At 43.8% G+C, this 25,247-nt stretch overlaps 1 protein-coding gene across 1 annotated transcript in view; it reads left to right on the top strand.

Moving 5' to 3' along the window:
- Positions 1-24,506, top strand: part of LOC138608806 (ubiquitin-conjugating enzyme E2 E2-like) — a 79,098-nt gene extending 54,592 nt beyond the window's left edge. Inside the window, exons 4-6 of the mRNA XM_069681380.1 lie at positions 4,437-4,569; positions 15,804-15,951; positions 23,779-24,506. Of these exons, the coding sequence (XP_069537481.1) occupies positions 4,437-4,569; positions 15,804-15,951; positions 23,779-23,876 (379 nt within the window). The 3' untranslated portion in view covers positions 23,877-24,506. The remainder of the gene's footprint in view (positions 1-4,436; positions 4,570-15,803; positions 15,952-23,778) is intronic.
- The last annotated feature ends 741 nt before the right edge of the window (positions 24,507-25,247 follow it).

Here is a 25,247-nt window from a genome sequence, read left to right on the forward strand (position 1 = left end):
GACGTAGTGGGCCTTTCTGTGTGGAGTCTGCGTGTTCTCCCCGTGCATGCATGGGTTCCCTCTGGGTTCTCCTGGTTCCTCCCACAGTCTAAAGACGTGCTCGTTAGGTTCGCTGGTGACTCTAAATTGCCCGTAGGTGTGAATGTGAGTGTGAAAGTTTGTCTGTCTCTGTGTGTAGGTCCTGTAATTGACTGGTGATCAGTCAAGGTGTAACTCCGCTATTTAAGGCCAAAAAAAATAAACTTTATACTGATGGAAAGTCTTGTGTCTTTCTTGTGGACAAACTCGAGCCTGGTTATGAGGCCTGGAAACAAACTCTCAGATTGAGCCACCTTAACAGCAGACTGTGGTTTGCTCGAGGTTGCACGCTCCAGATGACTGAGGAGAAACCTTAGAGCTAACCGTGAGCACTACTGCATACTGCCATGATGACATTTAGCTGTGTCTGAAGAGAACTCTGGTGTCTGTACAAAATATAGAAGCCAGAGTGGCTGTGGCAGTTCTGGGCAGCAAGTATCAAAGTTAAAGTGCTAAAGATTTTTATTTTCAATCCCAGATTCTTAACCTAAACTATAAATCGAATTAATTAATAAAATGGATTCACTGCCCTCCTCTCGGACAAACTAAAGTTCTCAAGGAACATATTTAACCTGCATCAAACAGCGAACTGATTTCAGTCTGAAAACATGTCTGACTCTTTACAAAACAACCCTCAGTGGGCTTTTAAAATAAACAAGTTGACAACTTACTTTTTGTCGTTAATGTACTCAGATGTGGCCACAGCGTTTTATGTTGCTGTGGTCTGTCTCATTCTGAAGGATTCACAGTCGTAAGGAAGCAACAGGAAGCCGAGCCTCATCTTAATTACAGTGCTCCTGCAGTGGGAGTGCTGCAGTCTCATTATTAATGCCTAACAGTGTGGAAATCAACACTGTGGGAAACAGCCGGGTCCATCAGCATCATTTCAGCCTGCATTATGAACTGCACTCTTTTTACTCTATAAAATCCTCAGCTATTAAACACAAAGACGGCCAAGCTGCCTCGGATAAATACCAGCAGATACAGTGAGGTGAGACATGAAGGTCTGTGTTCTCCATCACTCTGACAGGTCGAGTCAGGTGATAAAAATATAGATCCTTCTCTACTGGATCCCAAATCCTTCCTCCTGTTGGAGCAGACTGTACCAGGCTGCAGGAGGAGAACAAAGAGGCGGCGCTGGCAGACTTTAAACATTTCCAGATGCTGCAGACTGAACTGTGGGAACTTTTCAGAGAGAAAAACCAGCGTTCGGTCGACTGTAGAGGACCACAGATTTCAAACGTCTATTCCACAATAGGATTTGATTAATAGCCGTGTTTTCAGGGTGAACACTGGTAATTTGTGGATCGGGCTTACCAATGGTTGCTCTTACATGCTGATATTCATTAACATAAGCCAAACTCAAACCTGACTTGGCGGCCGTCTTGTAGGGAATATGAAGTTTTAGAAGCTGTTTCACTCCTTTTAAAAGAGCAGTTGGAGCGTTGCTGACAGCTTTCTTGGTGTATCTAGTCAAGTCACTTTAGTGTTTCACTGTCTCTTAAAAACAAATGAAGGAAAATACGCAGCTGGTGAGCTAAAGTTAGCGGCAGCTTGGCTCGCAGCTCCTGAAGAGCCGCTGAAGAGCTGCAGAGAGACACTGATTTTAAAATGAAACTTCTTTATTTAGTGTTTGTGTGAGCTTTAATTACTGGGGCCATTTGTTTTAGAGAGGAGGAGGAGTCCTCTGCAGAGACTTCGGCTTCCTGAAAAACCCTTTTGAACCACTCCAGTTAGCTAAACAATAAGACCACTGACGTGTCAGGTGAACTGGACCACGGAGCGATGGAAGAAGGAGGCCTGGTCTGATGAATAAGGTTTTCTTGTAAATCATGTGGATGGCCGGGTGGGTGTGCGTCGCTTACCTGGGGAAGACATGGCACCAGAATGCACTATGGGAAGAAGGCGAGCCGGCAGAGGCAGTGTGATGCTTTGGGCAATGTTCTGCTGGGAAACCTTGGGTCCTGCCGTTCATGTTACTTTGACACGTACCACCTCCCGAAACATTAGCCTTTTTTACACTGGAGTTTTGACCAAGCAACGCTGGCGTAAAGCCGCCTCAGTGTGTGTTTTTAAGTAGCGTTCCGGCATTGCGGAAGCAAAGCGTGTAAGCAAACATTGCATGCTTCATTTACACACACGGCGCTCTTCCACCCTGCCGGCTCTGCAGTTTACACAGAAGCCGTTTCGCCTCTGCTACAGCCTTTGATGCCGGCTCAGAGGTGGAACGACTTCGCCCCACCATTATGCCTCCATGCGTTCTATCTAGAAGATGGAACATAACAGAGGCGTAGTAATCCCGCGTTGAAATGGCAGGGTAAAAAGGGCTATTGTTGCAGACCTAGTACACCCCTTCATGGAAACAGTATTCCCTAAAGGAATGGTTTGAGGAACACAACAAGTTCAAGGTGTTGACTTGGCCTCCAAATTCCCCTGATCTCAATCTGATCGAGCATCTGTGGGATGTGCTGGTCAAACAATCCATGGCGGCTCCACCTCGCAACTTAAAGGATCTGCTGCTAACGTCTCGGTGCCAGATACCTCAGCACACCCTCAGAGGTCCAGTGGAGTCCACGCCTCGACGGGTCAGGGCTGTTTTGGTGGCAAAAGGGGAGCTACACAATACAAAACAAACTGCCATGATGTTGCTTCTGCATCGTTCTGTGTACAATGAAGCAGTTAGAAAAACAACAGTGCGGTCAATCCAGTTTTTTTTTCCTCTGCCAGAAAAACATTCTAAAAAATCTGCATACATAAACGCAGACAAAATAGTGCAAAGGTGTCACCTGCAAAAGAAATTCAATGCTCACTATCAGTGTTGTGATTTAATTTCTAGGAGTCTTTAACTGTTAATATGCTTAAAATCTGTACAAACTAAAGATTATGTTATTCATGCTTTTGCTATTGTGGTTTTCATTTTATGGCAACTTAAACAGGATTATGCAAACAATGATGTCCTGCAGCCAGATGACAGCCTCCCGCTGCCGCCCGTACTAGTAGATGTAAGTGTTTGCTTTCCACTGCAGAAAGAAAGAAAGCTCTAGTTGTTAAAGTTTTTATTTTAGATCAATAGGTGAAGAAACTCCGGCACACTATCTCGCGTGTTGCGATTAATATTTATTTAATATCATCGACGTTTCGGTCGTACCTTCATCGGGTTGCTTTCCACTGCAGAAAGAAAGACAGCTCTAGTTATTCAACTCAGCAGTATTATGCAAACAATAATCTCCCTTTTGTGAGTAAGCACACACTTGGTGCGTGTTTGAAGCATCCAGGTTTAGTGCCAGAGTGAACAGAGCTGTTATAATAATTAAAGATCAATATCTGCACCATATCGAGGTCGAACCCCATCTGTCAGAGCCGCTCTCCAACCATCAGCATCTGACACACAAACATAGATTTCTGCACCGAGTCACATCAGGCCGCGGCCTCATGCTGAGCCGAGCGATTTACGGTTCCCTCCCGTCCCCCGTCGGCCCCGGCGCGCTATCACTCTGCGGACTATTTTTATCCAAGCAGGGGAACATGCCGGCATCCTTTCCTCCAGCCCGCTCCCGTAATTCCTCTCTGTGTCCAAACACACGCTGACAAGAAATAGGTCTGCAGAGGCCCGGTGCTTTACAACAGGCGGCTGTTTCACATGAACGACTCCACTCAGGCTCTCATCTTACATTTATGTGCCTCACTCACTCCCTCTCTCCTGCTCGCTCTCCAGCTTCCTCTGTGTGTGTAAATGATGAAAGTAAAAGTAATACAAGGAACCGACAGGGGCATCTGGCCTAATTCCAGTAGAAAATGGAATTGGATTAGGGCCTCTCTTCTCGCAGCTGTGTGTGTGCGTGTGTTTTTGTGTGTGTGTGTGTACATATGTGTTTGTGTGTGTGTGTGTGGTGAGAATAAAGGCAACAATGGAGCTCGGCAGCAGCCAGCTGCCCAGCAGTGAATCGCTGATGAAGAGAGAGGAAACAGAGCCGCCGCTGCTGCTGCTGCTGCTGCTCAACACCTTCCTGTTTATGTGTGTGCGTGTGCGTCAGTTGGTGTGTGTGTCATGCTTGCCTTCACATCCCAGACGGATCATTCATCCACATGACATTGATCATACTCATCATTTTTCCCGGCTTACACATGCAGTCTTTGTTATGCACACTGTGGCATAATCTTCTAATGGATAAGAAGTAGAAACGGCAGCTTTGTGCGGCTGATTGAACAGCTGATAATCGCTCACTTTATTTATTCTCCCCCTCGCTGCTGCTCAGAGAATTGTGTTACACCATTAGAGCGTCTTTTCCTCCCCAAACGCCTGCTGGAAGATTAAATTTCTCCTTTTCTCCTTCTGCTCTTTATTGTTGTAACTGCAGCGCCGGCCCTAAAGGAGACAACATCTACGAGTGGAGGTCGACCATCCTGGGCCCTCCAGGCTCCGTGTACGAGGGAGGAGTCTTCTTCCTGGACATCGCCTTCACACCAGACTACCCCTTCAAACCACCCAAGGTGAGTGAGTGAGCGGTGCCCTGCAGCTATGCAGCACACAGCCTCCCCCACACACACATACACACACGCAGCTCTGAACAATGTCAGCATTGTCCCGGCAGGCTGTCAGCCTTTCACGCTGTTGTCCCACAACAATGACTTGTTTAAGGCTTGTTCACCTCCAGCACGCTGACTGAATAATGGGTGACAGCAGCACTGAGGCCGGTCTGAAGGCCAATCATTTGTCCTATACTTTTTATTGTTGGAGTCACAGAATCAGTGTTAATTTCATTAGTGGAAACTTCGGCGAAAATGATGGTCAACAGAAACGAGAAAAAAAGAGTAGAAGGAAATTAAAAGAAAGCTTTGAAAAACAAAACAATTTTGACAAGACAAACAGACAGACTGAGGCCTGCAGAGCCAGGGGGATCAAAGATGGAGAGACACGGTGATCGTCCGGAACAAATGGCTCAAAAGTCGCCCTAGTTTAACAAACAACTGATGTAATGATGTGTACTGATGAATAACTGTTGTCACAGAGTGTAATGTCCTAAAATGGCGAGCCCAAAAAGATCAGGGGCCGTAGCGCCGTGTAGCCCCACAGCTCTCAGCGGGCTTAGCCCGGCCCTCCTCACCGCCGTGTTTTAAAAATGCTAACAGTCTTAGCTAACAGATGCTAACAGAGAAAATGGTACCGTGGTCCTCAAGAGACTGACAGGAGAGTGTGTGAGTGTGTTACTGAAGGACAGAACGAAGGTCTGCCTGTTACCAGAGCTGTCATCCAGCTGCTTCAGGACTGCTCTATAAAAAGACCACACTAATGATTTATTGACATTTTAAAAGGTTTTTTATTTCATTTAAATGTGACAATTTAATCTTAAAGATATTGAAAACGTGATTTTATTTAAAAGGTAAAATAAACTTTCAAAAAGTATTTTACAGAAAATTGTCTTCTAATCGGAACAGTACGGTACGTCCTATAAAAGTTCTTGTTTCTGCCACTGACAGGCTCAGATTGTTATTCTATATGTCTGACAACATCACAGACAGGATCCCTGCAGAGACAGACCTTCTTGTGAAAGAGTAAGATGCTTTTTCAGAACCAAGAACAGCCATTAAATCACTCTCTTCACATCCACCAGACTCCGTGGAAAAAAAACAGTGATTTTGCCTCACAGAGCACGGTCGTTTTTAGTAGTAATGCACGGGTTTTGTGTATTGCACACACCTGACTTTCTGTCAAAAATTGGCTGCTGTCTGCTCGACAACGGAGTTTACAAAAGTGTATTTCTGTATTTGAGGCGAGCGTTGAGTGATTTGAGAGGAGCGGGGTGAAATCTGAGTGGAGCACAGAGCAATATTGAGCGTAGCAGCCTGAAACAGCTTTGAGCGGTGGAGCGGAGGGAACAAACAGCTCTGTGAGCGAGAGGCGGATATTCTCACATCTCCACTCGGCTCTCATGCTCTGCTGAAGATGTAAGATTGATGCAACATTATCACTTTAGGAGTTATGCCAACTTTCATCAGTCAACCATCTAAATCTTCACTAAGGACCACGGCTATCTCGATCTAATGTTTAAGCTCCATGTCTCAATCTAAACCCAGAGACTGTAAATCAGAACTGGCAGAAGCCTTCTGGATTTAAATTTAAGCTAATGCAAAAGTGCCTTAAACCTGCATTCCTTGTTATTGCCAGCAGGGGGAGACTCGACTGGATGCAAAAAGAAGTCTATGCTCAAATAAACCTACTTTTAACTTTAATAATTACCTCAGTGAACACTTTCCAAATTAGTTTATGGTCTCAAGTCTTCTTTATGTTCATTTAGTAAATGCTCCCATTTAAAGTCAAATAGACCATAAAGCAGGCTCCAGTCTAAGTGCCAAATTTGAGGCTCCAAAACAGTCGTCCACAGACCACTGGGGGCTGCAGTTGATGGCTAAACCCAGACAGAGAACAATGTTTCAGTGAATAAGTCAGGAAATCTTGCTTTAAAAAGAGATCCAAGATCTGCTGTCGAGAGCACCAGAAGCTTTAAATTATGTAAAGTGTTGGGGCGCTGGTTTAGCTCGGTGGGCAGAGCTGGTGCCCCACATTCAGAGGCCACAGTCCTCGATGCTCGGCCCTTTGCTGCATGTCATCCCCCACTCTCTAATATCTCTTTTCAGCTGACCTGTCAATGAAGGCAAAAATGGACCAAAAAATAACCTTTAAAAAAAAATAATGTAAAGTGAGCAAGAGCTACAGTAAATGAGCAGCACTCTTCAGCCACAGGGTGAGCAGTGTTTACTGAGAAAAGTCTGTGTATTTGATTTATATATAGATTGTTATGAAGAGGTAAACAAGGCCTTTTCACTAACCTTGAAACAACAACACTGCATATCAAAGAGAGCCTGGAATCCATTGAAATTGAAAATGTAGGAAGAAAAACTAGACTAGATTTTGGCTCAGCCAGACTATATGACTAACATTTATATTTTGGTAAAAAGACATAAAGTAAATGAAACTTGACACTGCTACAGAGGACATAAATCAGTCCCTCCAGGATTTCGCAGGAATTTTCTGTGAGTGTCGCGGACAAAAATGCCTGATTTCATGGTAGCTTTTTAACTTTTTTTCTGTGTAACACGTCACACATCCACTGTGAGTGACGCTTCAATAAAGCCGTCTATTGGCTGAGCAAGCTGTTTGTCTTCTGACATCACTACCGGTTGATTTCTGTCTCAAGATGCCAAATTAAATGTGCAAGAACGGAATGACACTTAAGTCAATGCCATAAAATGCTCATTTCGTATGCACGTACACGTTCAATGTTGCAATGCATTAATTATCACATGTATGCTGCTCTACTCGTTATTGCAGCTGCTGCAGCGGTATAAAACGATTGAAAGAGACGGGGGAATTACTATCTCACTGTGCAATGACTATTTGAAATCAGCACTGACACAAACATTAGTAACAGAGTCTGGTTGGTGGAACATAAGGAACACAGCCTCTGATTGGTTATTAGACTCAACACAAGACGGAAGTGGCTAAGTGGACAGCTCAGCGCAGAAACATGGATAAATGACTTCATGCATGCAGGGAAAGAGAACGATTGGTCAAATTTCAGAAAAAGTTGCAGCAATTGGGTGAATTTGAGTGAATGTGTGGGAATGCAACATCGCAACTTCCTGGAGGGACCTTTCTCTGGTCTACATAATGTAGTTTTTATAAAACATAATTAAACAGGAAGAAATTGTGCTTTTGATGGGACTATTTCCTCCAGTGGATTAATCCACACTTGGGTTGGCGGAAGGTGTTTGCAGGATCAAGTCAAATCTACAGTGTGTGTTCATGTCAAGAAAGAAACATGTCATCCGGTGCAACAGTGTGGCTCATTGATGTGTTTTTAATGGACAACAATGGAGCTTCATGGCACAGAGGAAGCAGATACATCAGCCTTTGATACAAACACAATACATGTCAGAAGGATGAAAACATCATGAAATCTAAAAATCACACGACTTCTCCTTTCACTGTTTCTTCTTATTGTGTTTCCTTCTGTCATACATGCTGCTCGCATTCAGCAGCTTTTGGCTTCCCTCCAGTGAGGCTGTGGGTTTGTGGGTATATGTGTGTGTGTTCTGCTGATGCAAGTGTGTGTCAGTATTTACACAGTAAACTGGCTGACAGCGGATGCCACCTCCCTCCCTCCCTTCCTAGGTCTGAGTCTGCTTCTGATTTTGCCCCGGGTTATGGTTTCCAGTCTGGAAATACTCACTGGTTAACCTCTGTCAGATATTTACAGACGCTTGTTTTAAAAATAAACAGGAAGAATAAACAGAAATATTTTAGGATATCCATATTTACTCTGTTTCAGCCTGGACCATTCAGTGCCTAGAGGCTCTTGGCCTGCTTTGGAAAATGGAGAGTTGTTTAGGCAGCAGAAATATTCAGACACTTATAACTAGGGATGGGTATCAAGAACTGGTATTTTTGGTTCAGGTACGGGATTGGTCAGTACCGAAAGTACTGATAAGCTCATGGACAAACGGTGCTCCTATCGGTATTTAACGTTTCGTTTTATTTAATGTCGTTTTCATTCATTGATGATGTGAATAAATAAAAAAAATCTCATTAATTACAATATCAAGATCAATTGTTACCAAATGACATCTGCACCAAGCTTTATAAACAGCGACAATCAATGCATTTACAGTAGGGACATGCGGAGATGCACAATAGGATTGTTTACATTGCGTAACAGAACTGCATGTGATTGTGTGCGGACAGAGAGCGTCCGATGTCGGACCCTCTTTTGCCGTTAAAACACCTGCTGTTGTTTATTTGGTTGCCACGACTTCACGTGTGATTGACATCCTGTGACTCCTGTCACTGTTTCAGTGCTCTTCATTTGGAGTGGAAATCTTCGCGTAGTTGTTGCAACTTCTAAAAAAGCCCCCATGATAGGCGCTGCCATCTTGTGAAGGTGACATCATTTGGAGCCAGAGTCTGCGCAGTAGAGATCGGTGGGTGACGCAGCTGTAGCCACTTCCGCTAACCAAAAAACAGCAAGGATCCCGCACGCCGGCGTGTTTAACAGCAGAACAGCTTCTTGTGTTGTTCTGAGGTTAACGTTCACAGATATGTAAACTTAAATGACTGTAGTGACACGCTTCCTCTCGCCGTTCCTCCTCTACTCTGCTAATCCAGAACAGATCGACTCCAGGAGCCGGATTTGTCAACAGAGCTGTCAATCATCCTTTTTACAGCATCAAATAACTAATTAAAAATAAACTAGTCAGAAAAATGAACATGGACATGAATCAGCATGAAAAGACCTAACTATAATGATTTTATAGCTTGACTCATGTCCCATCTGTTAGCATGGAGGAGGCGGGCTTTATGACCTATACTGCAGCCAGTCAGCAGGGGGCGATAGAGAGGGTTTGGCTTCACTTTTAGTGAGCTGTCATGTTATCCATATTTTTTTACAGTCTATGGTTTGACTGCTTTAGCAAAACAGCTAATACTAAAGCTAACGCTAACCGTTGTTAGGCTTACTGCTATTATGTCCACTGTGCAGCATCTGAGTCAGCTCTGATGGCAACGCTGCAGATGAGATTTACCAAACTAAAAATGAAGTAATAAATAAACCTGCAGTTGTTCAGTCGCTGTTGGTAGCTAGCTTCGGTTATCAGCACTTCTAAGTTATGTTCCAATTTAATCCATAGACAGTGTCAGTCAAGCAGCAGCTCCAGCTTCATCTGCAGTGGCTAACGTTAGCAGAAATCAGACACCTGTTCTCCATCACTAAACAAGGGAGAAACAGAGGAACAAACCGCAGAATGTCTCACAGCTGTCGCCATGGTTACTGATAAAGATTTACTTTACTACAGTGGAGCCCAGTCGGTTTAGGTATGCTAGTAACTGATAGCTCGCCTAAGTGTGAATTTCGAGTTGCCATGACAGCCAGAAAACGCATGTTTGTGTTGCTTATGATTGTTACTATTAATGTTCACTGTTGTTACTGTAGGGAGATGACCACAGCCCTTAACCCCAGTCAAACCCCCCTTCCAGAGGCACATTATCAGACACCCTAATAAAGACCCTTTTTAAATGACTTAGTGCTGGAGGACCATTTTTGTATGCTAACAAAACAGGGATTAAAGCATGATACCCATAGGTACATAAATGTAATTAATCAAATCCACAGTGCTAATTTAGGCAAATGATAAGGTTGGAATTGAGTCACTTCTCCCTCATGATCTCACACAGTCACCCACTAAAGGGCAAATGTGATATGATAATGCTGTAATGTGTTGTGTGTGTAAATGACTCATAGGTTTAAAACTTTGTGGAAGTGGTCCAGTAAATCAGAACACCCTGTTGCAATAGCTACATCGCATTCCCTGCAGGCCATTGCACGACTCAGAGTGCGTCCACTAAAGTGCTTGTTTTTGCAGGCTCAGATTGTTATTCTAAGTGTCTGACAGCATTACAGAAAGGATCCCTACAGAGGTAGACATGTTTGTTAAAGTGTAAGATCCTTTTTTTCAACCAAAAAACAGCCGTTACATCGCTATGTTCAAAGCCACCAGACTCCATTGACAAAAACAGTCATTTTTTAACACAATAGTTGTATAAACATCGTGTTGGATCCAAACTAACCAGTGAAAATACAAACAAACCAATGAGCGAGGCAGCAGTCAACCAGCAGCTACATGTCCTGCTGTTTTTGTTAATGGAGGCTGGTGGTTTGAAGAGAGCGATACTAAGAGAGCGTAACGCTGTTGAAAAAGGCTTCTTGCTCTTTAACAAGAGGTCTATCTCTGTAGGGATCCTTTCTGTTATGTCATCAGACACTTAGAAAAACAATCTGAGCCTGTGAAATGAGATATGTATCAGCCATTACTGTCTGTTTTACAGCTGCCAGCTGAGGCTGACCACTGGAGAAATTCCACACTGGACATTTACACACCAAATTATGTCAAACAAAATAGGGCCCGGGTTGTAAAGGTGCATGAATTCCACATTAACAACTTTATTTTGTTGAAAAGGTACAGATATTCCACATTAACAACTTTATTTTTTATTAGAGTATTAGAGCTTTGTAAACTTTGAAATTACACCCAACCCTGGTACACACCAGAGACCAATGCGGGGTACACAGTACAAGATAATCAAGACAATTTTGGGCCTGATTCCTCCTTCAGAATAAAGCAAGCAAAGGCCTGATGTTTTGATGGTTCTTAAGATGATCCCTCCAGATGTTCCTGTGGTGTGAGGGATGTTCAGAGTGACTTTACTCCCCCCAATCTGCTCAGAAGGACGTCGAGGCTGCACCGATTTAAAAAAATTAAATGTGTTCAATATTTACAATGTGATATCCTGTTGTGTGTGGGGAACCCCGTGGACAGCCGAGCACTCACTCTGTGGATCGTCACGTGGAACCAAACGATGGCCAATCAGGAAGCAAGCCGACTGAAGCAGGAAGCACAACAAGTGCAGCCACGGCGACTAAAGCAAACATGAAGCATAAAGTAACATGTACAGCCCGTGTTCACGCCGTCTTCATCCACAGTTTGTTCTATTTTCTATCGTCGCCAATTCTTCCTGCCCGTCGTCCGCCATGTTTGTTCACTCTAAAGTCTCGTTTGACCGCGAGAGATTCAGTGAGATTTCCAGCTGTGAGAATCGGACTCTGGTTGTAGGTGAATGAACCTGTTAGTGTGTGGTGTGCCGTTTGGGTCATATCGTTGCTCTCCACACACTACAGGACCAAAACTGTTCAGTCTATCACTGTTTGTCGCCATGTGTGGGCTCACATTGTACACATCAGTTAAGATTTTAAAAACCTTTTAGTGTGGGTCGGCTTAAACTACAGTTGCAGAGTTTAATAGAAAACAAGAGACTTGACTCCTCCACCTCCAGACCTTATAAAAATGCATCTACTCTGGCCGTTTCACAGTGAAAAATAGATTATATATAGAATTTTGTTACAGCCGTGGGTATTTAATCTGCCGTCTTTTGTGAAACATGACTCCAAAAAGAGAAACAACCGTCTCCTCATTTCCCTCCTGACCAGCGACTCCTTCCTGGCAGTCGGCACTGAGGGGGAAACTGAGCTCGTCTTAACTCTTGGCCTCCTGCTGCCTTGTTTTTCCAGTCCGGCTGTGAGCCGTGCCATCCAGCAGCTCACCGGCTCACAGCCACCGATCCGACAGCTGCAGCTGCTCACTCCGCTGGCTCACTGGCTAATGTTAGGATGATGAGGCCGGTTAAAGCCGACACTGATTCTCTTAGATAGAGGCTCAGGGTGGCAAGGACGTCAGCTTTTTTATTTAGGTCCAACATTCGTCTGAGTCTTATCCACGACCTGTTCAGGCTGAAAGTTTAGACTCCTCTAACTGACATTATATGCCTCTATCAAAGCTAATTTCCTCATGCCTTCAAATTAAATTGTAACACACACATTAAACAGGCTGTTTAATGTGCCATCAAGTCGAGCTTGGACTTTTGAATCCTGAGCAATTTAACAAACCAAACCTTTCTATTCTGGCTCATTTAAGACATGTAACACAGGCTGCCTTGACGTGAGATTATAAATCAGTTCAAAAGCTTCCTGTTCCGTTTGCTGAAAATGAAAGTTAAATGTTGACATTGTAAATGAACAGAGAGAAGAAAATGAGGGACATGCTCTATTACAGCTAAACCAGCTTACATGTGTCCCTCCACAGGTGAAGGGAACTTTTCCTGCCTGTAAATCACCTCAGATTTTCTCTTAATGGCACTTTAATTATGCAATATCATGACATTTATTAACTGTTATATATATTTTACATTATCAGTTAGAATAGTTTTGTGTAAGTGGATTGGGTTGCTCATAGTGACAAAGTAGCACAGTATAACAAGCTCGTTCTGCAGTTCCTCTGAGCTCTGTGAAGAATTTTAGCGACATCAGCTCATCGTTTACTCAACTTTCCTGTCATTGTTCACTTTCACCGCTCTCATCGTGTTGTTTCCAGCCGTGGCAGGCAGCGAAAGAACTCCTCTGCTCCTATGCTCAGCCCCAAACAGAGAGAGAAAGTTAGTTTCAAGCTGTATATAGTTTAACATTGAACAGCTTAACACCTGGATGTTTTTAGGAGTTGATGGAGACCAGAAACAGAGCTATGACATGCATTCACAAGGTGGCTAAAAAATGACTGAAAGAGAAAGCTGATGTTGATTCATGTCTGCTGGATGTGCCAAGAGCAGTAGTTTGCTAACATGCAAGGAAACATAACCTGTGTACTGTGTTTCTTAAACAAGTTGTTTTTAGGTTGTTGTTGGAGTCTAAACCAAAGTGGAACAAAAATATTGATTAAAGCAAATTTTATGAATCAATCAAGGACATCAAGAAAAGTAGAAAGGTTAATTAAAAATAAAATATAAGACAATTAGCAATTAAATAGATAGAGTACTTAACTAATCCCAGAAGGGAAATTAAAATGCTAAAAGATAAACACAAGTGAAAAAGATAATAATGATGAAAAAACATGATTATAGTTAAACAGTAAAAAAGTTCAAAAATGTTCAGAAAACAAAATAGAAATTAAAAATGATGATTAAACTGAAATATTGTACAAATATTAAAACCATGAAGTTCTGAAATTATAAAACTTTATTACACAGCTGTGTTAAATACTTGATTCTGATTGGTTAATCACAGCATTCCGACGTCTGATATTTCTTGATAACAGACCGTTGCTAGAGATTCAGTTTTAATCACACAATCCAGAGGACTTGTTTAGAGAGGGCAAAAAGAAAAGAGACGTAACAATGGAGTGAAAGGAATAAAGGTTAAACGATCCACAAACTGAAGATGGCACATGAAGTAAACATTAAACAGAGCACAGTATGGGATACGGCGGTGTTTAAAGACGGGGAATGGAAAAGAAAATGGCAGCAGACTCTGTCCTTATTCATATTGAGGTATCAAAGCGTATACTGTGTTTAAATGCATGTTTTTTAATCAGACTGAGAGCTGTCGGGATACAAAGCGACAATACAGAGGTTAGAGGCAGAGGTTTAAATCCATAACACAGAGGGGATGCAGGATTAGACCCGTAGCTTTTGTTACGCGGAGGCAGCATCATAATCTATTAGCATCAACCATGATGGGATTAAAGCCTGTTAATGAGCCCACACAGCCCGGCCAAGGATCTTTTTCATGGGCTGTCAGCATTAGCATGCTACCGCTAACCCGTCTGAGCAGAGGAGGAAGAACAGAAGAAGAACCAATCACCATCAATCACCTTCTCTCTGCATTTTCAACTTGAATCCTTTCAGGGGAAGCGTCCTGTTTGTTGTCCTGTCTCTGTAACACCAGCGTGGAACGTGAGGGAGGAAGCGACCGTTGTTTGTTTCTCATAAGAGGATGTGAAGGGAGGAAAAGAGACAGAATGAGAGGAGGAGAGGGAGGAAAGAAAGGAGGGCGAGCTGCAGCCACAAAGAGAGATGGAGCACAGGCAGCCTGTCTGTCCTGGTCAGCAGCCTTCATTTTAAGCAAGCAAAGAGGTCAAAGGTCACTGCTTAATGAGCTTGCTGCTTGTGCTGATGTTAGGCAGTAATGCAGGCCTGTCTTTACTTTACTGACTAATGCAGATCATCCTCACGCTCTTTAGACAGAGTATGGAGTGAACCTTCTCAGTCTGCATCCTTTTTCAGGGATCCTCCCCATTATAGACCTGTTTGGAGGAATCATCAGAATGTAACTGACTACATTTTTTGACCCTTGTTCAGAAGGTTTAATTGTGGCTGCATTTACAGAGAAGGCTGCATATCTGTAGTTGTTTATTTAATAATAAAAAATGTTCAGAAAAGTGTATTGTGCCGCTCACTGGAGACGTGGACCGAGGCATTGTGCTTTATGTACGTATGAAAGTAGTGGATGGCCGTGATGTGGCGCAGGAGATAATATCTGGAGAAAACTTTATTTACCGTGAAATCTGGCGTATAAATCACACTTTTGATGTGTTACTGTGTTACAGTATTATGTATTTTCATCTGGGTATTTCAGCCAGACGATGGCTCTATAATATAGCTAAAGCTTCATCACGGACATGCACCGTCATGATCGCCAGTGCAGCCGCCATCCTCACAGCAATCAACTTCGGTGCGTCTTATAGTCCAGATTTTACATATGGCCTTTAGGTTGTCTTCATTTAAAGGAATTTACAGCATTTAAAGATACTACTAGAAATTACATAACAATAAATAACATTTAAAAAATGAGAATGTCTATCTATATACATATATATATTTTTGTACCTTTTTTGCCGTTATTACATCGGTCAGCAGAAGAGAGACAGGAAACGCAGGGAGGAGATAATGGGGGATGACATGCACATGCTTCTGCACATGTGGCGTCTGCTCTGCCAACTGTGTCAAACATGCACCCCATTCAGAACAGTCTTGAATCAATATGTTTTGTGTGTTTATTATTATTATTTATTGCACAATTTCAGTTATTTCTTACATTAATATGGTTTATGTACATACAAAGCTGTCGAGCTGAAGTTCTGAAACATCTGAAACATCTGAACAAATGACATCACAAAAAGCAAAATACCAGTAGAGGTTTTATGTAACTTAAAAGCAAACAGTTGTCTTTTAATGAACAGTATTGATTAACCTGTCTGTCTGTCTGTCTGTCTGTCTGTCTGTCTGTCTGTCTGTCTGTCTGTCTGTCTGTCTGTCTGTCTGTCTGTCTGTGTGTGTGTGTGTGCAGGTGACGTTCCGTACGAGGATCTACCACTGTAACATCAACAGTCAGGGGGTGATCTGTCTGGACATCCTGAAGGACAACTGGAGTCCTGCCCTCACCATCTCCAAGGTCCTGCTGTCCATCTGCTCCCTGCTCACTGACTGCAACCCTGGTGAGAGCTGCAGCACACACACACACACACAAACACACACACACACACACACACACATTTCTCCTTGTCATATTGCCTTCCAATTTCAGCTGTGACAGCCTGACTGACACGTCCATTCTGTGTGGATAATGTACGTAGAAGTGTGTCACTTTGCGGTTTGAGTCGCTCAGCAGGCTGAGAGGACGGACAGGCGGGTTACAGTGAAGGAAACATCCTGCGAAACATGAATCTCCTTTTCAAATCAATACGTTGAAATACATTGTTAAAGTGTAACTTATTGCACGTATAAAAGCAGTGTTTGAGTGTGTTAACCTTGTGCTATTATAGCCTTAATGTGATGACTAAATCAGCTGCATATCAGCCTGTCTGAGCTTAAAGCAGATAAATCATCATAAAAAAGATGTTAGACTGTCTGTTCTTCCTCTGCTGATGTGATTCACTGCCTGCATTTACTGCTGCTTTGTCTCTGCTGGTACCTAAGATTAAAAGAATGTACCACATTTTAAGATAGTAGGAGCCTAATTCACTGAAGGATTGCACCACTTTTGCAGCAGCTTAACCTGTGCAAATGAGACAAAAACACTCCGCCTCATTCTTGAAGCACACGCAGAGGGTTAAATGCACCCCAAAGTGCGCTGCAGAGAAAACAGCGTCTCTGCAAATTTGGTCCCTTTCTTTACAAATGAGCCTCGTGGCAAAAAGCAACTAATTCACATACGTCAGCTCTAACAGCACCGCGCAGTAAGGGTGCAAATATTACCGTCTGCGGAGAGCTGGTGGTAACTGCGGCGCAGTATTATAAGGGCTGTCACGCTCTGAGTTTACACTGATCATGGCGACAATTCACCTTTTGTGTGATAAAAAAAAAGTCTGCAGTCTGTAAATAATATTTTAGCATTATTCTAATAATTTTGAGATCAATCAGTCCGAGGCTCAACCCTGGTACACGGGCACACTTTGTGGAGACGGTCTGGAGCCGACACACATGACGGGGATTATCATATGTACGAGCTGCTGTTGTAGGCTCGCACAACAAATGAAGCTGCGTCACAGACAGTGAAACTAGCAAACACCTGTCGAGTCTAAACTGTTAAAAGAGCTGCCCCCTCCTCTCCCTGCTCATCATCAATCTGTGGAGTTGAGCTCCGTCAGTGTGGAGCTCAGTCAATGCGTGAGAGCGCAGCAGAGAGCAAAACAAGAGCAAACTTCACGGCCCTGCAAATCTTCATGGGCGTGTCTGCGCTTCAATATCATCAGTGCAATTTGCTTTGTGAATCGGACCATGAGACGGGGCAGATAAATGATGCGCAACTTATGGTGCTATCAGCGGCTGCAATCCGTTCTTAGTGAATTCTCCCCTAGGTGTACTAAGCTTAAGAGCATGCAGACTTTATTGTAGCTTGTTTCCAACATTAACCTCTCAGTTGAACTACATGCTGTGCTCAGGTAAAACAGCCACACTGTGCAGATTTAAAAAGGCTTTTCTACATGTTGATGCTCCGGATGAAGAATTACATTTTTGCACACGAAAGGTTTATTGCACTTTCTTAAGTGTAGCTGTCGTCAACTCGACTATTTTTTGAGGTAGGGCAGAAATGTATGGAGATGGAGATCAGTTTAGAAGATCAATGTCATTTAAAACACCCTTTTTTCTGCCTGTGCTGCCTTTGGAGAGATGATCTCAGATGCTTTCAGTACTTCATCTGCAGCAGACTGAAACCTTTAGAAGCAACAGATTACAGTGTTTTCTCTAATGACCCTCACTTACGCTCCCTCAGTGTGAAAGAATAGCTGTTGTGGACATGAGAAGCAAAAAATCCATCATTTAAATAACATTTGCATTCCTCCTCTTACAATGATGTGTTGTTCACAGTGAGCCTGAGTATTGCTGCTCCCTTTATTGCAGCCAGATCAATATTGAACCAGGCCGGGCCTGCTAAACACAAGCCTGTAAACAGCTGAGTCGAAGAGACGACATTTTTAAAGCTAATTAGGTCCATTATGGCCCAGTTAACCAGCACAGCTGGACAGGAGACATGGGAGATCTTTCTTTATGGAACCAGTTAAACCAGTCGTCTCCCAGTTCATCTTGTCCTCAGCTACCAATGCGTTAATGTGTGGTGGGGTGAAGTATTAAATTGAAAGCAGAGGTGCTAAAAGCAGCTGTAAAAAGGTGTCTAATATCAGAGGGAGACGTGTGAGAAATGTGGCGCAGGGAGAAAGGTAGGGACATGAAAGGGCAGAAGACAGACGGGTGATTTCAGTGAATGGAGCGGGAATGAGATGGCAACAGAAAAGAAAGAGCGATAGTGATGATTGTGAATCCTCTGATGATAGCTTGTGGCCTCTCTGCAGGGATTGCTCTTTGATAAACCTCGCAGCGGATATTCTCCCTCCGTGGGCGAAAAAATGAGAATAGCTTTTCCTCTCCTCCTCTTCCTCCACGTTTTTTAGATGTTGGCGAGATGAAATGAACGGATTCCTTTAAAGTAGGATACAAAAGAGACGTGATTGACACCCCCGTCCCTGCCGAAAACTAAAAAAAACAGCCGTCACCCCTCCTTCCTGTTGCCCACGCACTTTCCTATCCCTCTTTCTGCCTCTTGCCTCATCAAAATCAGTCCGCCCGCTGCACTTCTCTCCACTTGTTTAAGTTTTTTAAACCCAGCCTCAAGAGCTGAATGTGGGTCTGAAATACCCTAAAAATATCCCTCCACCTCCCTCCGTCTGAAGATTCCCTCTCCCGTGCAGGCGGAGATCATTGGTATGTGGCTCATTAAGGCGTGGGAGGAGGATGGAATGACAGTTAATCAACCCTCCCGGGGGCTTTGGTCCCTGCCGTCATGCCACACTGAGCCCTCATATAGTCCCACGGGCAGATCTCTACCTGAGGCTGGTGGCTCATCAGGGCTCAGCCTCTATCCTTGTCAGAGCGTATCTTAGGCTCAAATCCAGCCCAGGGCCTCTGTCGGATGTCACCGCTCTTCCTCCCTGTCTTTTCCTGTGAAACGTCCAAAAAGTAACCTTAAATTTTTAACAAAGCCAGAGGGATTCCTCCTGCTGCTGCTGTCTGGGCTCCCTCGTATATATCTGGCTGATGTGTGCGGATATCCGGCCAGTCTTTTATAATAAAAGTGTCTGCTTCTTTCCCTCAGTAGCTTCAGGCGGTGTCAGTTTGTCAAACCTGTAATAACACCTGCCTCTCGCTGCCTGAAAGGACGGCTCTGCTATCTGGATTGATATCAGAATGTGCGAGATAAAAACAGTTTATGTCCGCGGCTCGTGCAGCTCCTGCCTGCCGTCTGTGCTCCGTCTGAAGAGGCAGAAAACAACGAAACATAAACTCACACAGCTAATCTGTTCTTGTGATTGCATTGTTGGTCCAACAGTTCCAATATTTGTCTCATTATCTTCTGGGTTTCACCAATTTACAGAAGTCTGCTTCTCCTGAAACCATCTGGAAACAGTAAAGGCTCAGTCTTCTTCCAATTAATTAGTTTCTACAATTCCTCCTTAATCCGGCTGTTCTCATTTACTGTTTGTGCTTCTACACACAAAAAGTTATGCACTTCAAGTTGTTTAAAACCCACGTAATATTGAGCCAACATGGAGGTCTTACCTTAGCAGGAGGGAAAGGCTGATTTAGTCTGTTAGGGATGATATTTAAGAGCGATGGATGGGTCCAATAAACACGTCTGTCAGCCGGGATTCAGGTCCCGTGTAACAATGCCTGGAACCTGGGCGTCATAATTGACAACCAGTTAACCTTTAAGGTTCCTGTGGCCTCGATTGCTCGGTCGTGTCGATTTGCCCTGTACAACATCAGGAAGATCAGACCCTACCTGTCAGAGCATGCAACACACCTGCTGGTACAGGCTCTCATGATATCAGGCATTGATCACTGCAACTCTTTACTGGCAGGCCTTCCTGCATGCACAATCAAACCTCTGCAGATGATCCAGAACACAGCAGCGTGACTGGTCTTCAATTAACCCAAAACAGCACACGTCACTCCACTGCTCATATCCCTCCACTGCTCATATCCCTCCACTGCTCATATCCCTCCACTGCTCATATCCCTCCACTGGCTCGCAGTCACCGCTCGCATCAAATTCAAACCCTGCAACAAAACGTCTCCTGCCTACCTGAACGCCCTCATCCAGGTCTACACTCCGTCCCGCCCACTCCGCTCCGCAAATGAAAGGCGCCTGGTACTCCCATCACAGCAGGGCTCTAAGTTGCTAACCAGACTCTTCTCCTCTGTAGTCCCCGGTGGTGGAACGAGCTACCAAACTCCATTCGGTCCGCAGAGTCCCTTTCAGCTAAACGTCGTTACAGACACTGCTACCTCAAACAGACACTTAAGGACACCTTTAAACAGATGCTGAAGGGTTCCTTAAAACAGCTGCTAAAAGGTAACTTGAAAACAGAAGTACAGACGGTACATGAGACGAAAAGGGGGACCGCGACAAAAGTTAGTCAGTATTTCACAACCTGAGGATGAGAACAAGTTGGACATTCATAGTATGACACACAAGAGTCCATAAATGTTCCTATATCAAACTGTTGCATGATGACACAATGCTTCAAACCTTCAAACACCAAACGTGTTTTCATGGATTTATTATGGTGAACAGTTTCTCCTTTCTCCTCAAAGACGTTCATGGTGTTCAACTCTCTGGGTGCAAAGAAAACAAGCGCGAGAGAGTTCTCACCTTCGCACACAAGAACTCCTTTTTTTGAGGTGTGCTTGTCGGATTGTCAGTTTTGAAAATGAAGAAAATAGTCTGTGTGAGCGGAGCCTCACTGCCTCTAATCCGACCTTCAGGAGTCCTAATCAAACAAGGCCAGTCTCCGCTTCGTCCTTTCAAGGCACAAAATGGTCAAACAAGGGAAGCGTAACTTGCAGCAGCCTTTGACGTGATGATTCAGGAAATCTTTCACAAGCTGTCACTTCAGAAGTGAGACGCTTCCAGCTGCAAGTCACAATGCTGTGATATGTAAGCATCCATTCATCCAGAAATGTGGCTATAAGCCTGTAAAAACCCCATCATTGAAACCCTGGCAGGGATTAGTGAGCAGGGTGTTTGTGCTGCTTGCTCAGCCGAGCTCATCGCAGCGCTCCGTCAGCAGGCCGAGCCCCTGGAGCCGCTCTGAAGCCAGGCAGAGTGTGTGAGGCTCAGGGAATTTGTTTCTGTCACCTCACTGAGAAATTGACCAGCAGGACAGCGAGTCGAGCATCAGCACGATCAATAGAGGAGCCGGTGGGGATTCATACAGGAGGCAGTTTACTGACCGGATGTGTGTGAATCAACAGACAGGACGGCTGCTGCTGCTGCTGCTGCTGCTGGAGAAACTATGATCACCTGTGATTTACAGCAGCGAGCACATTTTACCGAGCTGTCGATAAAAGCGTCGGCGGCGCTGTCCGTCACACGCTACAAGCTTCACTTCGGAGCGCGGGACTGATAGAGCTCCGTTTGTTTGACGAATGGCTTTTCTGCGCTTTTTCACGGGTTGTAATAAAAGTCCCATGCATGCTGATGAGCCGAGGTGGTCGGCTGCAGGTTTCTACACCGTTTTACACTCTGATGCACTGCGTCAGGTAATTGGATGTCAAACAGCACCGTGCGACTGTGTAAACATGCTGTACGTCCTCATAAATAAAATATGACTGTCACAGATGTGTAGTTTTCAAGGCTGTCGCTGAAATCACATTTTCCCCCTCAGAAAATCTGAGTTCTTCTTCTAAATGTTACAACGTCCAGTATTTCTAAAACAGTCAGTTTCCTGGGGATGTTCTTGTCTCGAGTTCCTAAAAGAATTATTAAAATGTTACCAGGAGATTTACCAGGACGTTTCTGAGCACATGATGAACAATTAGTCTTTCCCTTGACTTTAATGCACATTGCAGTTTTTCTGGTGCTCCCCATTCAGAGACATTAAAAGATTACAAACATCTGCAGAAAGTCGATTGACACTCGTCGAATCTTTGTGCAAAGAAGCAGCTAAAAAACGCATACAGCAGAGAGCCTGATGCAGGACGTAAACTTCACAAACATAGTTTTAAAATGAGTGTTGGTCTTTCACAATGTTTTCATCTGAAGCCAATCTATCCACAGAGGCGCGGTGGTCCAGTGGTTAGCGCTGTCACCTCACAGCTAGAAGGTTCTTGTCTGAACCCAGGTGCAGGCGGAGGGGGTTGTTGACCATCTTAAAAATATATTTTTTCATTGCTTTTACCGGCGCCTGCTTGTAATGCAGTACTAAGGGCAGGCAGTGGCTGTAGTGCATTTGAAAGCTTTGCTAACCGCCATTAAATAACAAAAGAAGAAAGTATTAAGCCCAATTCAGATCAATGATTTGCAACATAACAAAACAGTTTGAGAATGTTGCAGAGAAAGTTGCAGCGCTGTGAGCTGGTTAGTTGCAGAGCGTCTGAAGCAGTTACGTGGAGTTGCAAAAGATTTGACTTGTCAAATCTCCAAATGCAGTTTTAGAACAGAATGATGTCGCTGTTTCACTCCAGCCAATCAGGAAACAGCTTATATTGGCGTAGGCACCCTGTCTCTGGCGCTGCAGTAGCCAAAGACGGCTCCAGATCCTCTCTTTCCAAACTCTCTGTCTTCAACGTTTATTAATCAGTGTTACAGCTAACATTGTGAGCATGTCACTGTCACTGTTCTTTTTATAAAGATAACAGAAATCCAGTTAGATAATTCATGTAACCTGGGCCTAATACTAATGTTATATAGTATTAACTAACGTTATAACGCAGAAGTAGTGTGTGTGCATGTTGTTGCTATGGAGACGGTCAGCTGTGTCTTTGTTGCATTGCGTCTCTTTGATGTGCAACAGCCCAGTTTTTTTTTTGATCTGAAATGTCCTTAAAAGCCAAGTGTCGGTAGAGCGGTTGTGGCGTTGTGAGATTCGAAACAGGAGAAAAATCGAGAGACTTCTGCAGCCTTCAAAGAGTCCATAAAACCAACTCTGCCACGTTAAACTAGCATATCATAAATCTACAACAATGTCATTTGAGAGCAAAACAAAGCCGTCAGAGATAATGGTTGGCGAATGTCGAATAGTATTTTTCTCTAGTTTGCATGCTCAGTCCCGCTGCGACCCTGAACAGGATAAGCTGTATAGATAATGGACTGAAGGTCTTCCTTTCTCATCAACACATTTACTGGATGATTAAAACTGGAGCAGAGACACTGAAGAAAGCAGCTTCAGTGTCTCTCTGACGTCAGTTTTAGCCCACTAGCTGATTAAGATCCTTTGTCCATTTAAATAACATGGTTAAAAAAAAAGGGAGAGAGACTGGGAACACTAAACATGTTAATCGGCTGGGAATGTATTAATGGCACTTTTGGAAAACTCATGTAGACTGATACAGGAGCAAAAAGCTGAAGAGTCTTAAGTGTTGTATTTAACAGCCAAATCAGAGTCAGGTAGAGGACTAAACACCTGCTTGGTGCACGGAGACAAGGTTGCAGCATGAATGAAATTAGTTTTCATTAGTAAAGTTATGCAGTGCTGGAAAAAGACAGGAGAGCAATCATGTTTTCTTTATGGCTTCTATGGTTTCCAAGAACACTGAATTAACAAGGCTGCACAGACGCTAAAGAAAACAACTCATTTATTAAAGAGAGTAAAAACAGGAAACACTAATATTAATGTGTTTATTCAATGTTATGGGAAAGTATGGATACCATACTTCCTCTTTTAGCTTTTGTTTTTGTACTCTGGTCTTAAAGTGTGAAGGAACCGTGTTTAATCATCAGTTAGTTGTGCTGAGTCTGACTGATGTCTCCTCTTGTGTTTCAGCCGACCCTCTGGTTGGAAGCATCGCCACACAGTACCTGACCAACAGAGCCGAGCACGACAGGATAGCCAAACAGTGGACCAAACGCTACGCCACATAGACCTGCACACCTCCTCCCGGACCCCTCACCTTATCCCACATACACACACACACACACACACACACACACACACACACACACACACACACACAGCCACACACACACCTCCCCTCCCTTTCTCTGAAATCTATGGAAGCACACCCGCTCCTGTCATCCACCCGCCCCCACCCGGAGAAAAAACGAACTGTTATTTGTTCCATGCTGACTTGAAAAGCTTCTTTTTTATACAAAGAGTCTATTGGGATTGTATTTTCCAATACACTGAATGTTGATATGGTCATGAAAAGCTTTAATACTGTTATTGTTCTCGTCGATTGTTGTTGTTCTTATTGTCGTTGCATTGTTTATAACATGGTCGTCATCTTCTCTCTCTAGAAGTTTGCGCGTGTTTTTCCCGTTTCATGTGATGGTTTCATGTAAAGACGCTCAGACTGAGCGAGTGCTTCAGTCTGATATTAGTGCATGGCCTCAGGATGTGTGTTCATGCAGTGACACGTAGTCATGGTATTATTTCTGGCATGGAGTGAGCCCATCACCATGTATGACGGTAGTGGTAGTTTGCTGTACATTTAATGCCTTGTGAGAAAACATACTCATTGAATACTCGATTAAACACTGGCTGTAATGTGACTCACTCTGTCTCTACTTCTTTAATATGACTGTGTGTGTGTGTGTGTGTGTGTGTGTGTGTGTGTGTGTGTGTGTGTGTGTGTGTGTGTGGTTATGATTACAGAGTACAGGCGCATCGCTCTGACCACTTCCTGTTAGAAATGACACCACAGAGAGACTAGATGGTAAAATTGATGCTATGCGACCTCATATTCAGGAGTAACAGATTATCTGACCTTTTTCTAGTCAATAATGACCAGTGTTGGGTAACGTTACTTTAAAAGTAACTTCTTACATTACTTTGTTACCTACTGAGTAAAGTAACACGTTAGATTACTTTTGTGTTGCCAAAAATTAAACCCTCTTTGCAACTTGTTTCACGTGTGTGTTATCTTGTCAGGACGGCGTGTAGCCTGCTGTACGTCTACCTTGAATGTATCGACTCTACCGTCATTGCAGAGCCTCGTTTACAGCCCATAATCTGTAACTCTGCAGCCTGATAACAGGAATGACAGATGCAGTCTAACCTTTAAATTGATTCCAAAGCACGCGCAGCGATCCGTCTCCGGCGCGTCCCAGAAGCGTCTCTCCGCTCTGCTCCGCTAAAGATACGCGGCGAGTCTATTCTTGATGGAGGCCGCTTCAAGCCTGCGTCAAGCTGAACAGAGCAGATCGTTCCAAACAGGAAGTCACACACAAAAACCGCATACAGCATCCAGTCATTTCAAAATAAAACTTCATGGTCACGGTACAGACTCCCGC

The sequence above is a fragment of the Semicossyphus pulcher genome, unplaced genomic scaffold (assembly GCF_022749685.1).
Source record: "Semicossyphus pulcher isolate SPU_LCO1_2020_fin unplaced genomic scaffold, fSemPul1.0.p SCAF_5, whole genome shotgun sequence".
NCBI lineage: Eukaryota > Metazoa > Chordata > Actinopteri > Labriformes > Labridae > Semicossyphus > Semicossyphus pulcher.